The 21,256-nt window shown below is 49.3% G+C and overlaps 2 protein-coding genes across 4 annotated transcripts in view; one reads left to right on the plus strand and one right to left on the minus strand.

The window, feature by feature from the left end:
- DAAM2 (dishevelled associated activator of morphogenesis 2) overlaps nt 1-15,253 on the plus strand; it is a 110,529-nt gene extending 95,276 nt beyond the window's left edge. For both annotated transcript variants that reach the window (XM_045843673.1, XM_045843674.1), the window contains 10 exons: nt 234-340; nt 1,532-1,616; nt 3,377-3,483; nt 3,605-3,693; nt 7,900-8,068; nt 8,242-8,349; nt 9,238-9,298; nt 10,448-10,579; nt 11,671-11,841; nt 12,162-15,253. In XM_045843673.1, coding sequence (XP_045699629.1) covers nt 234-340; nt 1,532-1,616; nt 3,377-3,483; nt 3,605-3,693; nt 7,900-8,068; nt 8,242-8,349; nt 9,238-9,298; nt 10,448-10,579; nt 11,671-11,841; nt 12,162-12,383 — 1,251 coding nt within the window. In that variant the 3' untranslated portion in view covers nt 12,384-15,253. The remainder of the gene's footprint in view (nt 1-233; nt 341-1,531; nt 1,617-3,376; nt 3,484-3,604; nt 3,694-7,899; nt 8,069-8,241; nt 8,350-9,237; nt 9,299-10,447; nt 10,580-11,670; nt 11,842-12,161) is intronic.
- Nucleotides 15,254-15,913: 660 nt separating this feature from the next.
- MOCS1 (molybdenum cofactor synthesis 1) overlaps nt 15,914-21,256 on the minus strand; it is a 38,117-nt gene continuing 32,774 nt past the window's right edge. The window contains exons 9-11 of one of the 2 annotated variants that reach the window (XM_045843675.1): nt 20,209-20,329; nt 19,638-19,685; nt 15,914-17,451 (exon numbers count right to left, since the gene is read on the minus strand). In XM_045843675.1, the coding sequence (XP_045699631.1) occupies nt 16,691-17,451; nt 19,638-19,685; nt 20,209-20,329 (930 nt within the window). In that variant the 3' untranslated portion in view covers nt 15,914-16,690. Of the gene's footprint in view, nt 17,452-19,622; nt 19,686-20,208; nt 20,330-21,256 lie in introns of both variants that reach the window. The other variant, XM_045843676.1, reaches the window with a different exon arrangement.

A 21,256-nucleotide genomic window follows, 5' to 3' on the forward strand; every position in this document is an offset into this window, starting at 1 on the left:
TTGAGTTGCCCCCCCAACTCATTCTAGCCCATGGTAAAGTCCCAGATGCCTCCTATTAGGGTCAGTAACTAACCACTGTGCTCCTTTTCCTCCTGTCTTTTTCTTTGCCTTTCTACTCTTATACCAGGAGCACAGTCTGGTTGGTAGGGAGGTGACTTGTGGGAGGGAGTGGGCAAGTAGAGGACTGGGAAGAACACACACCTCAACCTTTCTAACTGGCTTGTTGGTTGCAGAAAGAGTTGGGCTCCACTGAGGACATCTACCTGGCCTCCCGAAAGGTCAAAGAGCTGTCAGTCATTGACGGCCGGAGGGCTCAGAACTGCATCATCCTTCTCTCCAAGTATGTTTATGCTGGCCCTGCCTTTTTGTCCCCTGCCCCATGTTATGTTCCTGGGGACGGGCCCCCCAGGAAGCAGAGGACTGAGATGGGGCTACTGGAAGAAGATGGTTAACTTGAATACCTGGGGGAGATAAGGTGCCCGAGGACTAGGGTGATAGCAGTCTCTGGCCTCACCTCTCTGCTGCCCTCTGGAAAAGGGGATGGGGCACTAATCTAGAGCCCTCCCTGTGAGCCCGTGTCGAGCAGCAGTGTGGGGCTCTGCAGACAGGAAACTGCCCCAGTCTCGAGGCCTGTGACCAGCCTGGTCAGCATCTGGTAGTAGAGTTGCTCTAAGCCCATGGAGGGCCCCACAAGGCTTAGGCCACAGAGCAGCATGATCTCAGCCCCCAAGCATTTCCCACGGCTGCAGAACAAACAGGGCAGTATCTGCACTAATAGCAAAGCTTCTGTGTGGGGCCTCCTGCCTGGGCCAGGGTCAGAGGGCACCGCCTCCCAGACTATTCTTAGTGCTGCCCTGGCTGCCTCTGGGACAACCACCCCCTTTCCTCCCACAAGGCCCCAAGGCCTCAGTTTCTCTTCCTTGATGGTGGGGGAGAGGTCTGTACCTCCAGGGGTCCCATTGGCTGTGCATCTGGAGGGGACAGAAAAGGTGTGTGTTTGTGTGTTCATGTGTGTGTCAGGGGCACGGCTTCTCCCCCACTCCCCGGACAGCAAGAGGGACTGGAACAGCTGTGTGGGAGCTGGGGTGCTGTCACAGACTGAGAGCTATTCTGCTTTCTGAGAATGAAGGAAGCAGGAAGCTGCCTTCTTAGAACTGCCAGTACTCCCACCCTCCCAGGGAGTTGCTGCGGATCTTTTAGGCATGAGGGGAAGGAGGAAGATTGGAAACTCCTTTCTGTGTCTCTCAGACTACATGAAGACGGCTCTTTTACTCCCAAAGCTCTCTGTCATCTCTGATGGAGACTCAGGCACCAGACCAGAGACTCAGGTCTTTATTTAGGGACTAAAATACCTCATCGTTGAGTTTATGGGGTGAACCAAATTAGTTTAGTGTGAGGAGGCTTTGCAGAAGAGCTGAGGAGGAGGACTCTCAAATGTGCTTCCACATTCACATGAGGGAGAGAAAAGGTCTGGGTTCTGTTCTGAGCAGAGGGCCCAGGCCAGGCTGCTCAGGGTAGGCTTTTGCCTTAGGCTGAAGCTGTCTAACGAGGAGATCCGGCAGGCCGTCTTGAAGATGGATGAGCAGGAGGACCTTGCCAAGGACATGCTGGAACAGGTGAGGCCCCTCAAGGGGAGGGCAGCTGAAATTAGGGGGCAGTGCCCCCTAACAGCTCCCAGACAGGCCAAGAGGTCACTGAGAACTCAGACTAGAAGCTGGAAAAGTTGGGGCGAGGTGTATGGAAACTCTGCTGGGCCAACCTTTCTGAGGGGAGGCCAGGAAAGGCTGCATCTTTTCCAGGGAATTGAGGCCCTGAAAGGAGTCCCATGGGTCTCAAGGCAAAGTCAGAGTGACCCATAATCATATCTTCCCCAAGTTACTTGCACTTCAATTTGCTGTGTCCTTCAAGAGACACCTAGAAAACATGAGATAAAACCATCAGTAATTGGACTTCATTAAAACTGTGAACTCTTTTTACCAAAAAGTACTATTACAAGAGTGAAGAGAAAGCCAAACTTTACAAGATATCTTCCTTACATATATCCAGCAAAGATCTCAGATTCAGAATAAAGAATACTACAAATCAGCGAGAAAATGACAAACAACTGCACTTAAAAATGAGCAAAAAATTTGAACAAGTACCTCCTGAAAAAGAATTCCTAAATGGCTCATTCCTATTAGTCATCAGAGAAATATGGTAGAAATAGGTGTGTGAATACCTGTTCTAAGATTAGAACCAGAATAGCTAAGATTGAAAAGACTGACAATTCCAAGTGTTGGTTAGGAAGTGAGGTGATTGGAATTCTCATTTGGTACAATTATTTTGGAAAATAAATTAGCATTGCACACTAAGGCCACACATACGAGTACGCTTACCCAATTGCCCAGCAGTCCCACTCCTAAGTATACACTCAGACACCCAAACTGTGAACAACCCAACTGTCTATGAATAGAAAAGCAAATAAATAGACTGTGTGTTATATATTACTACAGTAGAATACTACTTAGCAATGAACAAAAGAATCTATCAAAACTTACAACATGAATGAATCTCAGACATTGAGTGAAATAAGGTAGACACCAAAGGGACAGACACCCTGAGTCCATTTATAAGAAGAAATAAGCAAAATATAACAAAATACACTGAAATAGAGGACAGGCTGGCAGTGACCAGAGGGGAGAGAAGAGAGAATTTCAGGGGAAAAGGGGAAGGGTTTACAGGAACAAATTTAAAGGACACATGGACAAAAACTAGGGGGAGGGTGGTAATGGGAGAGAAGTAGGGAGGGTTGAGTGGGTGGGCTGGACTGGGAGTAAAAGGAAGAAAACTGTACTTGAACAATGATTAAAAAAAAAAAGAAGTTCAAGAATAGGCAAGTCAACTCCAAGGTGATAAAATTCAGTCGAGAGGCTATACATGGGAGGGAGGGGGTGGGTTAGCTGATCAAAGTGACACGAGGGAACTTTCTGACAGGGTGGAACTCTTCTGTATCTTGTCTGGTTGGTGGTAGATGGTTTTGTAAAAGTCATTGAACTGCACATTTGAAGTGGATGTATTTTATATAAATAAAACTTCAATAAAGGTTTTAAAAAGAAGAAAGGCACTGGGTATATGCTTAAGAATAATGTACTTTACTGTATGTAAGTTATTTCTTCATTTAAAAATTTTTTTTAAAAAAGAGAGAGAAAGCAGTCTAGAGCTGGGCGCCCTGTCATCCGTTTCAGGCAGCTGAAATGCAAGCAGTCCACACGAGGGTGCCTCTGCCTTTTAAGGGGACGCCTCCCCATCTCGAGCCTCGTGAGTGTGTGGGCTTCTGTGTGCTCTACCATATCAGTTCCCCACCAGCTTCCTGTCTGACCTTCACTGCTCTTTGCAGCTCCTCAAGTTCATCCCAGAGAAGAGTGACATCGACCTCCTTGAGGAGCACAAGCATGAGATCGAGCGGATGGCCCGCGCTGACCGCTTCCTCTATGAAATGAGCAGGTTGGGGCATCCAGTGCAGCAGGAGGGGTCGGGGCGGGCAGGTGGAGGACGGGGCTGGAGCTGGCTCCTGGGGCTGGGACTGGAGGGGGCTGCCTCATGACGTGGCTCACCCTGTCCACAGGATCGACCACTACCAGCAGCGGCTGCAGGCCCTCTTCTTTAAGAAGAAGTTCCAGGAGCGGCTGGCCGAGGCCAAGCCCAAAGTGGAAGGTACGGCTGCGGGAGTGGAGGAAGCCTGGAGAGGAGAGGCATTGGGGGAGGCCAGGCAGGGACTCCCGGAACAAGGGCAGAGGAAACCCCCCTGCAAAACCAAAATCAAGGACAAAATTTAAAATGATGATTACTGTAGATATATGCACTTTATATTAGCACACATGCCAAACACAGACACAGTTTCCACGCCTCAGCATGCAGACTTTCTAAAGCGGGGGATCTGTTGGCAGCTGCCCTAGCGTGGGACAGATATGCAAGAAAATGGTGACACAATAATTCCCCCTTATTCGCATTTTCACTTTCCATGGTTACCCGTGGTCAGCCATGGCCCAAAAATATTAAATGGAAGATTGCAGAAATAGACAGTTCATAAACTTAAATTGTGCACCGTTCTGAGTGGCATGAGGAAGTCTCATGCTGTCCTGCTCCATCCCACCTGGGGCTGTGAATCATGCCTTTGTCAAGCACGTCCACGCTTATATGCTCCCTGCTCGTGAGTCACTTAGTAGACGTTGCTGTTATTACATCAGTTATCAGACAGAGAGAGACCGTGTTCACTTAACTTGCATTATAGTATATTGCTATAGTTGTCCTAATTTATTATTAGTTATTGTTCATCTCTTACTGTGCCTAATGTATAAATTAAACTGTATCATAGGTATGTACATATAGGAAAAACATAGTATATATAGGGTTCAGTATATCACTGTTTCAGGCATCCACTGGGGGTTTTGCAATGTACCCCCCATGGGTAAGGGGGGCTGAACCTCCTCCTAAACAGGCCATTTCCAGATGAGCGTGTTGTTGTTAAGTGAGGATCATGTGCCAAGTGCTGTGTGAAACACTCCATGTGGATGATCTCACTCGATCTTCACAACAACCCTGTAGGTGCATCTATTCTCTCATCTCTGAAATGAGGATATGCTGCCTGAGGCCTTGTTACTGGTGCATGGTGAAGTCAGAGTAGTGCCTGTGTTCTTCAAAATCCATCCCTTCACTCTCACCTTGGTGTTCTTCCAAGAGGGTGGCGGAAGGCGGGGGGCAGGGAGTTGGGAAAGGCAGGTGGTCAGGATGGTGGGAAGCCGTATGGTCAGGAGGGAGAATGCAGGTGAGGCCGTGAGGCTCATCTGTGGTGAGGACAGGGTCAGCAGAGTGGAACAAGGGAGCCTGTGTCCAGGATGCTGAGGGGGACAGGCTGGGGGACAGCATGGGCCCCCTCTGCTGGACACCAGGGCAGGCCAGCACTCCCAGGATGCCCCCTTCAGAGAATGGCTCTTTCTGAAGTTCTGCGAACTGCTTCTTCAGGGAGGTTTCTGGGTATAGGTGAAGCTTGGCAGAGCTAGATGCAGATGTCTCCCGTGATCTGGATCCTGATGCACGCGCACACACATGCAGTAAGGGAACTGCGGGCTGGCTGAGATCACAGAGGGCGAAGGATCTGTGACATGAGCGACAAGGAAAGAGGTCAGCGGTGACTGCAGGTCTGAGGTCTGGTGGCACCTCCAGCCCCACCTGTAGGGGAATCCTTCCCTTCACACAGCTTTCTCTGTCCTGCTGCTGATTGTCCTTGGGGCCTGAGGCACAGCTAAGGGGTTCAGACCAAGGCATATGTGCTCAGCTACTTGTGTGTCTTGGGTCCATGGAGCAAATATGAGCAATAGTCACTTGGCACTGTGAAACCACGGTAGTTTAGCCACCAGTTAGGTTTACTCTCAGATAATTTCCTATTCCCAGGAGCCCACTCCTAAACTTTCCCTAAGAGTTAGTCACTGCATGCTCAGAGAATAGGCAACCTTTAATATCAAGCTAAGCAGAGCAAGATGTGTTTTGATGGCACAACCATCTGGGGAAGGCCATCACTGCTCTGCTATGGCATGGCTGCTGTTCTAGAAGGGTCTGTGGGTCTCTTTCCTTTGGGAGTTGGGAAGAGGAGATTGAATCAGGCCAGTGGGCTTGACTGGGTGGAGATGAGAGGATCGTGCAGAAATCAGGGTTCGTAGTCCTCCTTTTAGTTCTCCAAGGAAAGATTCCCAGGTGAGCTAAGATTTGTGGCCTGTCCCCACTGGTTGATGAACTTTTGACACCCTCTCACATACCCCTGTCCCCAGGCTGGCCCTCTGGGTCAATTTGCCAGAAGTCGATTCACTAGATTTGACAAACTTACCAATTCTTTTATAAATATATTCATGATTTTCTTTACTATATTATTATGAATATGTTTACTGCTTGAATATACCAAATTTACCAATTCTCATTATGAATACATTCACTGAATATAGTCAAGATGAGTATGGTGTCAAGTGTAAACATACTCCTATGAATATATTCATGAGTATATTGTTCCTGTGAATGTATCGGAAGTGTCTGTACTGCATATGTAAGTTTTCCCATTTACACTGATTTCCTTTGAACTCTTGTCATCTGTTTTGCCAACATTTTTAGCATTTTCAGCATGATTACGTCGCAGATTTTTCAAATAGTGTGTCAACCAAAGAAAAACTATCCAAACCAATAAAAATGGCTGGAAACTTTTTTAAGTGGCTTTATTTTAAAGTAAACTTTTTATTGCAATATGCAGGTGGGAAAGTACACAAATCATAAGGGTTTTACTTGACAAATTATGGTGAAATGAACTCACCTACATAACTGACCTCAGGTCAAGAATGTTTCAAGCCCTTTTCTTCAGGTTCCCCCTCCAACATCATCCCCCAATCATTACTTTCCTCTCCTCTCCAGAGGTTTTGTCTGTCTTGAATTTCATGTAAATAGAGTATGAATAATTTTGTGCTTGTTTCTGTTGCTCAGCATTGTGGTTGTGAGTTATCTCTGTTGTTATGTGTAGCAGTGGATTATTCATTCTCAATGCTGCATTTTATTCCATTTATGAATATACCACAAATTATTTAACCAGTCTATTTGTATATAATTTAAGGGAAAAATAACTAGGAACCACTCAAATACCCATCAAGTATACCATTGGTCATAGAATATTGGAATATGCACACGTTCAACTTTAGAAACCACTGACAAACTTTCCTTAATACTCACTTTTACAGCTTTTTTTACAATTACTTATTTTTAATTGTCTTGAAGATTTCTGCAAATATTTAGTCAATTGGTTCTCATTTTATCTTCATAGCAGCATCTTAAGGAATGTTCAGTTTGGCGTAAGCCAAAGATTATAGAATAGTTTGGTCTTCTTATCACCACATTTAATAATCAAAAGGCACATTCCATAACTAATATCCAGATTTTCAGTGTAGGATTTGTCTCCTTATTCCACACATCTGCTATAAATACGTAATAGTTGAGGAAAGGCCAGAGCATCCACATTAAAATTAAATACTGAAGTTTGAGTTATTGTTAGCTTAATTTGTATTTCCAGCAAATGCATTATTTAAGACATGGGAAGAAAGTGGCTAAAATACCTAAAGGTTGGAAAAATTTTAAAAATGACATTCAACAGGATGTCATTTTCAAAGACACCATCAATTATAAAGCACACCATTATCTTATAGAACAAAAATAATGTGGGAATATTACAGTTGGTGACATGTTATAGTTTAATTTGACAGGAATTTTTTTCTTTCCAAAATAAACCAATAGAATTCAGCATTTCAAAAGAGTTGGAAACAGTCCCATAATATGTAAAATGCTGAAATTTAAACTTTAATCACTAAAGTTTAGAAAAGTAGTATATTCTTACATATATCAATAGAAAGACTGTATTAATAATCTTTAAATATATTTTAATATATAATCTTTAAATATATTTTAGTATATATTTCAATATATGCCTAAATAAATTTATAAATTTATAAATATAAATAAATAATAAAACATATTATTTTATTAAATAACAAATACTTATTATTTAATAAAAATAATTATGGAATATATAATGGTCTTTAAATAAATATAAGAAAAGATATTCTCAGATACATTCTTAGGAAGAGTTGGCACATTCTGAGAATTAGTTATTGGGCAAATTGGCTTTTGGTGAGTTTGTTTCTTCCCCTGGAGGTGGGCAGGTGTGGAGTAGACTGGCCTGAGGGGATGGGGGCATAGTCTCTGCCCCTCTGAGAGCTTAAGACACTTGCGACCCCTTTTCTAGACTTTGTGGTGGCAACCTCCTGGGGTGCAAGAGGACCAGCGGCTCTGGCCTAGTCTATGTAGGGATCTGACCTGTTCCTCCTCTCCCAGCCATACTGCTGGCCTCCCAGGAGCTGATCCGCAGCAAGCGTCTAAAACAGATGCTAGAGGTCGTCCTGGCCATTGGTAACTTCATGAACAAAGGGCAGCGTGGGGGTGCCTATGGGTTCCGAGTGGCCAGCCTCAACAAGATCGTCGACACCAAGTCCAGCATTGACAGGTGGGACCCTGCCCACTTCCTTAGCCTCCATCACACCCTACCTGGACTCTCTCCTCCTCCCTTTTACTCTCCCTCCACTTCCAACCCAACCCAAGGCCTCTTTCCCCTAGCACTTCACCTTAGTTTCCTGCTGACCCTCATTCCCTTACCCATGACCTGACTTTCATCCACAGAAACATCTCTCTGCTCCATTATCTGATCATGATCCTAGAGAAGCATTTTCCTGACATCCTGAACATGCCCTCAGAGCTGCAGCATCTTCCAGAAGCCGCCAAAGTCAAGTGAGAGATTCCTCTGAGGCTTCCTTCCTGCTGTGTTCACTCATACTCTTATCTGAGTGTCCTCCATTGGGGTTGCTCAGGGCTGAATAGGAAAAGGTAGCACCTCGGGGTCTGCCAAATGAAGACAGATAATTTGCTCTCCAATCCTTATTTCAGAGATGCTTCCAGGAAACAGAGTGGGGTGGGCACCTGGAGCTCCACCCCTCCAAGGAAGTGTGGGAAACAGTGTAAGGACACTCTTATTTTACCCAAGGGGTGAGAAAGCTGAGACATCATATACCATCTCCTGCCAGTCACTGGCTAAGTTCAGTTGAACCAGTCAACTGGTTCACGGAGTGGGGCATTACTATTGAGCCCCTAGAAAAAGTACCCACACAGTTGGAAGTCAGGACTGCACACTACAAGGGATGGAGATATGGGTGGGGCAGCAATGGTATCTGCTCCATGCAAGAAGTCAGACCTGAACATACATAGACTGATAGAAGCATCTCCAATAGAAGCATCTCCAATAGAAGAAAAATGCATTGGTAAATGGCTAACATGCATCAAATGCTTCCTGCATACAAGTATAATACTTGTAAGTTAAGAGCTTATAAGTAAGTATTACCTGGTGGTAAAAAATAAATAAATCTAAGACAGAGGCTATGTGTTAGAAACTTTCTAATATGCAGCATGGCATTTCTGATCTCCAAGAATCTATAGGACATAAGTTTCACCCCTGCCACTTTATAGAAGCACAGACAGAGCATGGAGGGGAGGTGATTTGCCATGTTAGTGGCCAGTGCAGGGTTGGAGCACAGGTCACTGACCCCCAGGCCACTGGGCTTTGATTTGCCCTATCCCTGGACCATCCTCAGCTCCTTTCTCTCCCTCTGTGTCCTCCTACAGCCTGGTAGAGCTGGAGAAGGAGGTGGGCAACCTCAGGAAGGGCCTCAGAGCGGTTGAGGTGGTGAGTACATCATCTCTGTCTGCCTGGGTGTGAGGTGATGCTGTCAGCAACACTGGGTCAGGTGATGGGCCCCCAGGCAGCAGGTGCATTCCTGGCCCAAAGCTTCTGGTTGAGGTGATAGAAAAATGGGTATAGCCTCTAACAGAGTCAGCCCTCAGGGAAGGATGACTGGATTATGTGGGGTTTAAATTTAGTCTCTCAAAGAGGGACATTGAGACTAACCAGATCACTGTCCAACATGTCTGCTGGGCAGTGGAGTGGAATGAACTGTAAATGAGACACATGCTTAAGTTTGATTCCAGTAGATGGAAGAGAGGACCCACATCCTTTGGGAGCTGGGTAGGGGCAGGTAGTTTATAGTGTGACACTGGGGACTGGTATACCCAGGAGTTCCTGCCTGATGTCTCTTTACCTCCTCCTGGGCCAGTAGAGGAGCCAGGGGCTGCACATTTGGCTGGAAACCCAGGTCTCTGGTTGCCACCATTCCTGCTCTGATGGCTTCTGAGATGCTACTACCCCTGGCCCTAAGCTAGGCTGGAAAACTAGAGTTCTTTCCCATCTTCACTGAGTGTGTGTGTGTATGGGAGTGGGGTGGGGTGGAGATGTTAGGCAGGTAAGGAGAAAATGAGCTTAGAAACTGAAGTTAAATATGAGAAACAACCTTTCATTACCATGGTGATGGGGGTGGGGCAGAGGATGATTGCCAGTTTATGAAGTAAGTCCCAAAGTGTGGACCCCGGACCGGCAGCATCAGCAAGGAGATTTGGAAATGCATCTGCACACAGACCACCTGAGGGTCTTGTTAAAATGCAGATTCTGATTCCACAGGTATGGGGTGGGGCCCGAGAGTCTCTCTTTCTTCAAATTGCCCAGGTGATGCTAATGCTGCTGGTAGCAGGACACACTTTGGGTAGCAAGGATCTGGAGAAGGATGGCAGGGTGGGCTAGGGAAGGATATAGGCAGGTGGGCTGGTTGATGGCTCTCACAATCTTCACCGCCCTTGAAATGGTGACACCTGGAGCATTCCCCCTTCCAAAGGAAGGCTCAGTGTCCTGTGATTGACAAGAAGGTGGGCAGTGTGGCGACCCCAGAATTCCCAACTTTGATCTTAGCACACATCTAACCAGCACTTTTCTCTCCATCCTCAGGAGCTGGAATATCAGAAACGCCAGCTACGAGAACCAAACGACAAGTTTGTCCCAGTCATGAGTGACTTTATCACAGTTTCCAGCTTTAGCTTCTCAGATCTGGAAGACCAGCTGAATGAAGCCAGAGACAAGGTGAGGGTGGTGTCCTAAGCCTCCTCTCACCCTCAGCCTAACCCGGCCCCATTCCTCTCCAGTCCAGCCTTAAGTAGACAGTTCCTTCTCCCATTCCTACCAGATGGCCCAAGCTTTGAGGAGTAACTGTTACTTTACTCCTACAAGAAAGGCAATAGCAACTCTGATGTAAAAATCATAGTCCATTCATCAGGTGTCAGGCACCACATTAAGTGCTGTCTTATTGCCTACTTTTTAGGTTTGTTGAAAGGTTATTAGCTCTTTTGACAGCTATGTGCACTGAGATCCAGAGTGGTTAAGTAACTAACTAGCCCAGGTTTCCCAGCTGTGACAGACAGAGCTGGGTTAGAATCCTGGTGCTTTGGTCTCAGTTGCTGTCTTCCTGCTTCTCACACTAATATGCACATCAACCTCATCTGTGGGAGTCTTAGTAAAATGTCATCCTCCTTCAGGTGTTTGGAATGGGGCCTGTGGTTCAGCACTTCTAATAAGCTCCAAGGGCATACCCATGCTGGTCCATGGAGTGCACTTTGCGTAATAAGGTCTTTCTTAGAGGACTTTGAGTGGTTTAGAGATGGTGGCTCTCGTTAGAGAACAGTGAGTGCCTGGCACATATAATGATAGCTGGCACTTTACATCTATTAACTGGTTTAATGCCCACAACAACACTATGAAGTAGGTTCTATTATTATCCCCATTTACAGATGAGAAAACAGGCATAGAAAGGTTAAATAGTTAGCCCAATAAACATATGATCTCTGAAGTCTTCTGGAGTTCTGACCAGGCAGTTGCTTCCCAAGGTCTGTAGCCCCAGATCCCATACCCAAACCATAACAGACCCAGAAGTGGCTCTGGGCACCCTCATTGGCCAGCTTGGATCCCCATGTCCCAGGATGTATGCCTACACGCTTCCCCTCCGCCTTGCCCTCGCCCTGATGATAATGGAGGTCTCCCCTTCTCCAGCCCTGACTCCATACCAAAGTCCCCCACTCTTGGGCTGGGCTCTGTCCTGGTTGGCACTCAGCTAACCATGTGGTCTAGGCCTGTGGTGCTCAGGGGGGACCCTCCAACATTCCTTTCCCCCACAATAGTTCTCCAAGGCCCTGATGCACTTTGGGGAGCAGGACAGCAAGATGCAGCCGGACGAATTCTTTGGCATCTTTGACACCTTCCTTCAGGCCTTCTCAGAGGCCCGGCAGGACCTGGAGGCCATGAGGAGGAGGAAGGAGGAGGAGGAGCGACGGGCACGCATGGAAGCCATGGTGAGGGTGGGCAGGGCCTGAAGGGAGAGAGGCAGGTCCCAGTGGTTGGGTGTGTGTGAGGAGGGCAGGGCCTGAGAAACACTGTAGGGGCTGATGCCAACCCTAATGGGGGAGAGTGGTCTTCCTGGCCTGAGGGGAGAGCATGTGAGCTGGGCAGGCACAGGCCATCAGGGAGGAGGAGAGTGGGGCCAGGTGATGAACACCAGCACCAAGGTGCACAGCCCAGGAGTTAGCCCCTGGCTGGGAGGACACTGGTTTATAAGTGAGATTACAGGTGGCTGCTCTGGCCTCAGCCCATCTCTCCCTCCTCACCCTTGCAGCTGAAGGAGCAGAGGGAGCGGGAGCGGTGGCAGCGGCAGCGGAAGGTGCACGCAGGCAGCGCACTGGAGGAGGGGGGCGAGTTCGACGACCTGGTGTCGGCCCTGCGCTCCGGAGAGGTTTTCGACAAGGACTTATGCAAGCTCAAGCGCAGCCGCAAGCGGCCAGGGGGCCAGGCTCTAGAAGTCACCCGGGAACGGGCAATAAACAGGCTAAATTATTGACCTGGGCACTGGCCACAGCAGGGGGCCAGCAGACAGGGATGGACCAGAGCAGCTGAGTGGAGGAGGCTGGGATACATAAACCCCGTGGTGCTCGGTTTGGAGCCCTGGGCTGGGTCCTGGGGTGGGGACTGTGTGAGGCAGGACCAGATGTCTCCCACATGTACCTGAAGAGGCTCCTCTCTCCTCTCCTCTCCTCTCCCCATTACTTTCTGCTCCCCAGCCCCCAGGGGTCACTGTCTGAGGCTGATGTGGACATCCTTGGCAGGCTTAGCTGAGGGGCCTTGCTACCCACCCCCAGCATGGGTACCCACACATTGGCACAGGACTCTTTGAGATCTAGACTGGACAGGTCCATGCATCTTGTCCAGATGTCATGTGCAGTGGGCAGTATCTGTGGGGTGGGAGCCCTGTGAGCCAGGGGGAAAGAATCCAGGCCCTTATACCTCAAGAGACAGCTTAATGGAACATTGATCTGGGAACCAACTTTTGTCTTGATGGCAAAGGAAGAAGCATTATATAGCTAGATAGATTCCAGGAAAAGAAGATGCTGGGAGGATGATGCAGGGACCAAGTCATCAGGACACAGAGTACCAGTGCCTATTTCCTCTGTCACAACTCATTGAAGCCTCTCTTGCATGTCTTCATTCTCTCCCTTCCTTCCCTACTGCCACCTCTATTCTATCTACTAATCCAGAATCCCAGAAAACCCACCTTTGGGTTCCCACAACTATGGCTCACTATCAGGTATTAGATGCATCTGGTAAGGGAGGGGTTTGAACAAAGACTCTGCTCATCACCATACCCCATGCCTTGGGCACAGGGATCCTGGAACAAAACTCTCTTCCCACCTTCCATGGACCATGGTCTTGAGGCAAGATGGTGACCTCACATATTGGCTAGGAGGTCCTGGCAGCCCTTCACCAAAGGGCAGCAGTTGAATGCCTAGCCCCACCCCAGAGCTTTCTAGTGTACCACATTACATTACTCAGACCCCAGACTGTCTGACGTCTGCCTCAGGGCAGAAACCATAGTGACCTCCACTCTCTCCAGCATGTAGACCTCAAACCATGTGTGCCTATCTGGCTGAGGCTGGTGCTGGGGTGCTGGTTCCTGAGAGGGTCCCAAGGGCCAGTGCTGCCCTCTGCATTTACATGCCATCTCAGAGGATGTTTCCTCCCCTAAGGCATTCAGACTTGGGCCAGAGAAGGCTGGGAAGCTAAGGGGATGTTGGATGGGGAACAGGAGGAAGGCCTACCTCCCTGGGAAGTGCACTGCCTGAAAGAGACAAGGTGGGGTGGAGTGGCTGGGGAAGTCCTGCTACCATCATTAGTACCTTTGGTTCTTCAACCTGACTTTCAAGGGGCCCATTCTGGTCCTCATCTTCACTCCCACCTTCCATTCTATTCATCTTCCACTGTCCATTCCCATTTTCCATCCTGTCCATCTTGAGCAGGTGGGTCGATGGCTTCACCTAAACAAAGTGTTCTGTCTTCTAAAAGAAAGGAGGTGAGGTCAACTCCATCAAAGCTCTTATTTTCAGTACATTTTCTCCCCCTGGAATTGACCTTTCATCCTGTCTACCTGCCTGAACCCTCATCCAAGGGTTTCTTGCCCTTCCATCCTTCTGCCCCTCCCTTTATGTTTCTTACCTTCCAACATGCTCCTCTGGCTCAGAGCTATTGCCAGTGGACAGGCTGGTGGGCTGGGCCCAGTCTTCAGCTGCCTGTCTTTTTCCTACACCAGATTCCTGGGGGTGGGGCCATAGTAGCTTCCAGGGAAGAAACAAGGTTGGTAAGCCCAGCATGTGTGTTGGTTAGAGGGGGAAGGATCTGAGCAAAAGCAGTCTGGCCAGGACATGTGAAGAGGCCATCCTGGAGCCCAGGCAAGGGCAAGATGAAGCTTCTACGAAAAGCAGCTGCAGAGCTGTTATACCCATCTGTATACCCAAAAGCCCTTGCTGCAAGAGGCTGGTATTGGAATGATGGGAAGGTCGTGGGTGGGGTCTCTGAACACCCTCTCCCCAGCTGTCTGGTATCAACCTCATCCACAGGGGCAGGGAACAGGGGAGGGCTCCACTCCTATCCAACAGGCCTGTCCAAATCCTGGCATTTCCATCCACCAGGGAAGCCTGGATATGTGCCATGAAAGACAAGGAATATGCAAGCTGTTCAAGACACATTGGATCCGCAGAAAAGCAGTTGGCTTAACTGTTTACAGAGGACACATACATTCTTCTAGGGCTCTGGCTTCTCCCGCCTAAAGATATTTCTTCTCTATTATTTTCAAGATCTGGCCAGTGGCTCTGGCACCAGACACCATTGTGGCCAGGTCTCCAAGAGTGCCTTGGACCATGGACCATTGTGGCTGACTCGGCAAGGGGCTAGTGCCCCATAGAGACAGCTGAGTGGGTCCTTGATACACTACATGTTTACACCTGTTTCTTCCTTGGGCTTTTCCCAGTGACCTCCCCACCCTTCCTGCCAGTCTGAATTTCTCCTATTAATTGTGTGTCTGATGTAAAATCCAGTTAACCTAATGCAACTCGCTCCCTTCTCAGCTACAGCACCCACTCATTCTCCCATGATGGAAGTAAGGTATGTGTAGGGCAGTAGGCGGAGAAAATTCTCCGAGTGGTTGGAGAAGGGGCTAGTCCAGGCTCTCCCCACCCCATCTTGTTCCCACCAATGGGGGAGCTGCGACCATCTGCCCACCTGTACCAGGGACACCTTCATGCCAAGGCTGTTCTCACCAGCTGTCTCAGAAGACAAATGAGGCTAATGTATAAAATCGGCAATGTCCTTTCTACCTGCACCTTTTTTATAAGAATATATTGTAATACTAAAAAATATTAAATCCATACCATCCCCCCAGTCTGCCTTGGAACTTGTGCTTTCTTCCCCTGAGGGAGCTTGAGGTGTGCTGGGCACCAGGTACAGCTGGTGGTGTGTTGGAGCCAGCTCCTACCAGCCCTGAAAGCACAATTGTGGCATTTTTCTGAATTCTGCAAACAAGTTTATGTGGTACTGTAGCTTGAAATCAGCCTCCTTGGAACTTGGTCTTTTCTTTTGCTGAGAGCTGGTTGTTAAACATTCACCAGTACACCTGGGTATAGGGCAGAGGGTGTCCCTATAGATAGACTCAAGGAAGCCTATCCATGTTAAAGAACCCAGCAAACAAGTCCAGTGCTTGGGGTGGGGTGGGGCAGGCGGGTGAAACACAGGAACCTCTAATTGCACTCCCTAGTCTCTAATAGCCAGTGATGAGCTTTGGACACCCCTACCTGACCATTTTACTGTAGACAGTGCATTTCCATGCCTCCCCTCTAATGCTGAACCTGTAACTGCACTCCCCTTCCACCTTCTCCCACAGGGAAGGTGGGGGTATACAGAAGGTATGCCCCTCCAGCCTTTCCAGTGTCTCTCCTACTCCTTTTCCCCACGGGAGTGGGCTTTGGGATGAGGTTGAGGGGTGGGCATGAAATCCTGGCAGCAGGGTACCCTGTGCACAGATACAGTCCTTACTCTTGCATCTCCAAAGGTGGCATTGAGGCTTTATTTTGTGCGCTGTACGAGTGAAGGCAATCTTCAACTCTCTTCTTTCCCTGATATGTCCCAGAGTAAAGGGTTGGGCAGTAGGTGGAACAGCAGTGCACTGGGCCATGTGTGGCATGAGCGCTGATCGGAGGTCCTCAGGGCTGCAGCCCACATGTGTCTGCTATTAGAGGAGGGGGTGGAGGCGATGGAGCAGCCAGGACATGCAGTTGTTAAACCCAAAGCCTGCAAGTTTGAAGGGACCCAGACTCTCTGAGGATGGAGGGCAGAGGGGCAAGGCTGTGGCTCCAGACTTGGCAGGCAAAGCTGCTGAAGAATAGTCATACATTCTTAATGCAAGCTGTGCTTTCCCACCTCAAAGCGGGTTCCTCTGCTTTGTGAGCCCTTATCCTCTTCCCAGGGGAGCAGCAAGAGAAAACCCAAAACGAGTAGTGGAAAATATGGGTGCAACTCTCTGAAACTGGTTGTCTGAAATAGTTCACAGATAACGCAACTGATTTTTTGTTATCTAGTATTGCTCATTGTGACCCCTCCGATGACCAGAAAGGCTGGAGGGCCTGCTGGTTTCCTGTCTGAATAAAGGAAGCATCACAGGTCACCTAGGTTCTCTAGCAGTAAGGGAGTGGGCTGACCTGGGGTTCCTACTGGTGAAGGTGAACAGTGACGGAGTTCAAGCAACTTGACATCTTTCCCTCCACCCAAATTGCATCCCATCTCTTGACACATCTGGGCCATGGGTAAGAAGGGGCAGGAGCTCTAAGTCCGATGGTAGTCCCCCCGCTGACCTCCAGTCTTGCTAATGAGCTTGATCTCCCCCAATACGATGTCCCTGCTGACAGCCTTGCACATGTCATACAGGGTGAGGGCAGCCACAGCAGCTGAGGTCAGGGCCTCCATTTCCACCCCAGTGGGGCCCTGGGCCCGGCAAGATGCCTGGATCATCACAGCATGGCATGTGTTGTCCAGCTCCAGTCGCACCTGGACATGGCTCAGGGCCACGTGGTGGCACAGAGGAATCAGCTGGCTGGTCAACTTGGCTGCCTGGATTCCAGCCAGCTGGGCCACCACCAGGGCATCTCCCTTCTTTAGCTGGTTCTCTTGGACGAGTTTGAAGGCCACAGGCCCCAGGAGAACCATGGCGGAGGCCACGGCCACCCGCTCCGTGTCTGGCTTACTACCCACATCTACCATAGCTGCTCGTCCTTCTGTGTCCACGTGGGTCAGTTGGTTCGAGGTTGGCAGGGTTCCTGAGTGGCTGGCAGAAGCCCGGGACATGGGGCTAAGGCACTTTGGGTTGGTGTCTGAGTCTGCATGGGAACTGTAGTGTCTCTGAGGGGAGCCAGGCGCCAGCTGCCGTTGGGCAAGGGAAGGGGTCTGGGGGATCGGGCATCGTTTCCACAAAGTTGACACCTGGTTGGAGACACTCAGTCCGTGTCTCAGACCCTGAATGCCGAATGGGTCCCAAGAGGAAGTGTTTGGAAGGGCTGGTGGGGAATCTTGGAGCATCAAAAATAATTCTGGAAGGCAAGAAGGAAAGAGAAGAAACACTTAGTCCAAAAGGTCATCCTTTTTCTCACCTCTTCTCCCAAACATTTCCTTAACCCACCTGAACTACTCTCTTCCACACTGGGGAAAGAGGAATGAAGGACAAAAAGCAAAGCAAGAAGAGATGAAACAGAAGGTACACAGATGGAGGGTCCCCAGAACACAAATGTACAGCCCTTATCAGGTGCTACACCAGACAAACAGTGCCACCAGTTCCTGACTGTCCTGTAGTGGTGGTGTGGGAGGTACATGGACTGCCCTCCTCACAAAGACTTTGTTGCCAAAATTCTCCTAAGAAACACCCAGCCTTGGTTGGTGTGGCTCAGTTGGCTGTCATCTCGCAAAGTGAAAGGCCATCAGTTAGATTCCTAGTCAGAGCACAGGCCTGGGTTGCAGGTTCAGTCCCTGGTTGGGGCGTATATGAGAGGCAACCAATTGATATTTTTCACATTAATGTTCCTCTTCCTCTTTCTCCCTCCCTTCCCCTTTCTATATAAGTAAGTAAATAAATTTAAAAAAAAATTTAAAAAAGGGAGAAACACCTAAGGTCTGAAGACTGAAGCCTGGATCAGGTGACCTCCCCATGTCTCTCCATTTTCTTAAAAGAAAACTACAGTGAGGTCCCAGCCTGAATTAGCAATTATGGGTACTCTCATCTTCACATTCTCTATGACCAGTTAATAGTAATCATATCATTGATAGACTAGCTACTAATGGAAATATTTATTCTATTAAACAATGTCTTTCAAGCCTCCTCAAGCACATCAGAGGTGCATACAAAACGACAGGCAAATTCCAACAGTCCTGAGGGCCTCAGGAACCTCACAGGCTCTTGTCACTCAAAGGGTGGTCTACGGACCAGCAGCACCAAGCACCACCTGAGAACTGTTAGAGAAGCAGAATCCCACTCAGGCCTCCCAAATCTGCATCTGACATAACAAAACCCCCAATGATTCATGAAATCCAGAGAGGCCCTCTTGGTTTCTAGAAACCAGACTAGTTATTCTATATCCTGCAGAGTAACCATATACCTTGTGAAGCCAAACAGGTCTCCCAACTTCCAGCTTTCCATCATGCTCTGGACCCCCTACCTTGTCAATGTCAGAGGCACAAGCTCTCTTCTAAGAAGGCCGTCAAGGCATCCCCCACTCCTTGCTACCAAGCTGTGTCAGCGTGGCTCAAGGCCCAAAAGAGGACTATGACGCTGGAGGTGGGGGACAAGAGATGATCAAGTTTGCTTCCCAGTGGAGCTCTCTGGTGAGCGGCCTTTCCTTCTCTGGGTGGCTAATGTGGAAGGGTGGTCCCTGGGCTGTCTGCCCCACTGCAGCCTACTCCCTTCTGTGTTGTGGGCTAACTCTGCTCCAGCCTCTGCAGAAAAGTATCCGTTCCCCTAGTTTTTCTCACTGCTTTCTCTTGCCTAGTGGTACAATCCAGGGGCCCAGGTCTCGCTGTGGCCAAGGAGGCGAGGATGCCCTGCTCTAGTCTGGGCCTTGTGCCAGAGGGTAACAGCATCCCTGATGCTCCTCACAGCCCAGCCTGTTCCCCAGGCACGAGACCACAGCCCTGTGACAAAGATGTTTTTGTCTGAAGCATCCTTCATAACGAGAGATGTCCTAATCTCTTAGGTCTCTGGGAGTTAGGGAACTAGGAAGTAGAGGCCATGGCTGTGTCCTCCCTGAGAAGAAGAGTAGCATCCTTAGCTTGCTGCCTCAAGCTCGACCCCACACAGAAGCTTGGAACACATTGCCCAATGGCTGCTAGTGATCCAGATGCACCCTGAGCAGGCCCATGCTATGTAGGGGTACTGTACCCAAGCTGGGACATTCTAGAGCTGAGGACAGGGTCTCTGTCTTAACCAGCAGTTCTATATTCAGAGAACAACTTAGTGATCATTAAATCTAAAGGGCCGCACCCCAATTTCTGGTGAGATTGAATGATTATTTTTGTGGCAGGTTTAGTGAGGGGGAGCCGTGCACAGGGGAGAACAGAAGCAGTAAAGGCATGGAGGGGTATGAAAGGATAAAGGAAGAACAAGAAAAATAAGGCTGAGAACATCAGGATGAAATGCAGGATCTAGGGGTGCCTCATGGCAGGAGCCCCACCCCACAGGAACCCCCAATGACAAGGGTGAGTGGTTACGTACTGCTGGGTCACCCACCGATGAGGATCATGGGCCGGTTCTTCATCTGGGAGATGCTGAACATGCCTGGGGTGAGGGGAAGATGGGGAGTAGAGGAGAGCAAGAAAGGGGAGAGAAAGGGTGGGGTGAGGGTTCAGTGATACAAACATGGACACAGTAGAGGGACAACCCGTGTACATGCACTCACCTATGAGCACCTGACAAAGCCCCCACTGTGTGCTGCAGGGCCACCCATGACTGAGCCCAGAAGCCTGTGGACACCAGGACCTGCCCCCCTGACAGAAGGCAACGTGTGGGAAGAGAGAGGGGCAGTAACACCCCTTTTCCCCCACCTAATAAAACAGCCCAAGAGAATTCAGGGACCCGTCTCCTGTGCAGTCTCTGCTGTGTCAGCTTCCCGAAAAGGAGAACCATCAACACACCCCAGATCTAGGGCTCCAACGGGGGTGACTGGGAGCAAGGACAACACTGAGTCCCCTGGCTCTCTGTCAGGCTGTCCTTCGTCCTCTCAACCCAAACTATGGCATCCCTCCTGCTGACAGTGACCCACTCACCACATGGCCTGGCCTTCCCCACTCCTGCCCCTTACCTGCATGCTGCCGCTTCTTCCTGCCCACGGCGGCCCCAATGATTCTCAGCAGCTCCTCCTCGGAGGCCCCAGCCCGCAGGTGATCCCGTAGGGATACCTCTGAATTCCCAAAAAGGCAGACCTGTGGGGTGATCATGGGGGCGAGGACAACATGCATTTACCCCTGAGCCTTGGCCCCAACCTTAAAGACCCCCACAGTCTGAGCACCAGCGCCCAGGCCTCCCATGGCTAGGGCATAGTCAGGCAGGACTTCCCACAATGAGGGGCAGAGGATGGAGGAGTCAGAGATGCTGAATGTCAGGAAGCAAAATCAGGCATCCAAGGCCTGTTTCTCACTTATAGTCATGTCACCTTCAGCTTGTAGAGTGTACTTTTAAAAATTAAAGAATTGGCAACAGAGAGAGCACATCAAAATCCAGATCCATACTTTTTCCTAAGACATTCCATGAAATGGCCACTTAGTGGTCATGAGAGGACCAGTTAGGTGGAGGTGAGTCCTGGCAGTCACCTCCGGACATGGCATGCATGTTCCATTCCCTTCAGTCCCCTCCTGGGCCCTTGTCTCATGGACATTACCCACCTGCCCCTGTCCTACTCCAGTTTGTGACCCCTGACCGGGGACAGAACAGCAGAGGGCTGGTGGCGATGACTTCCTGCGCCCATTCAAACTTGACTCAGTGCTCCCCAGCTCTGAGAGAGGCTGAGTGCTCTGGGGGCCCACGGATAAGTAAGGCAGTTCCGGGAAGGCAGATACCTGCCATGCCCCCACAAAACCTACTGTGTGCCAGCTCCATATGGGGCACTGTGGAGACAAAAGAACATCTGAGAAGCCCCTGAGGGCAGAGCCCACCAGAGAAGACAGGAATGGGATCTAAATGGAGGTAGGAACACGTACTTCACCACACTGGTTAGTCTCATCCCTCACTCCCCCCCCAGGCCCCAGGGTATGCTCTCTGCCCCCCGCCCATGAACTTCACTTTCCAGGTTCCCCTCCAGCTGGCTTCCACCTGGGTTTGGCTGATGAGAAATAAGAGGGAGAGAGGAAAGA

The sequence above is a fragment of the Phyllostomus hastatus genome, unplaced genomic scaffold (genome assembly GCF_019186645.2).
Source record: "Phyllostomus hastatus isolate PE091 unplaced genomic scaffold, TTU_PhHast_1.1 phas_contig_40, whole genome shotgun sequence".
Lineage (NCBI taxonomy): Eukaryota > Metazoa > Chordata > Mammalia > Chiroptera > Phyllostomidae > Phyllostomus > Phyllostomus hastatus.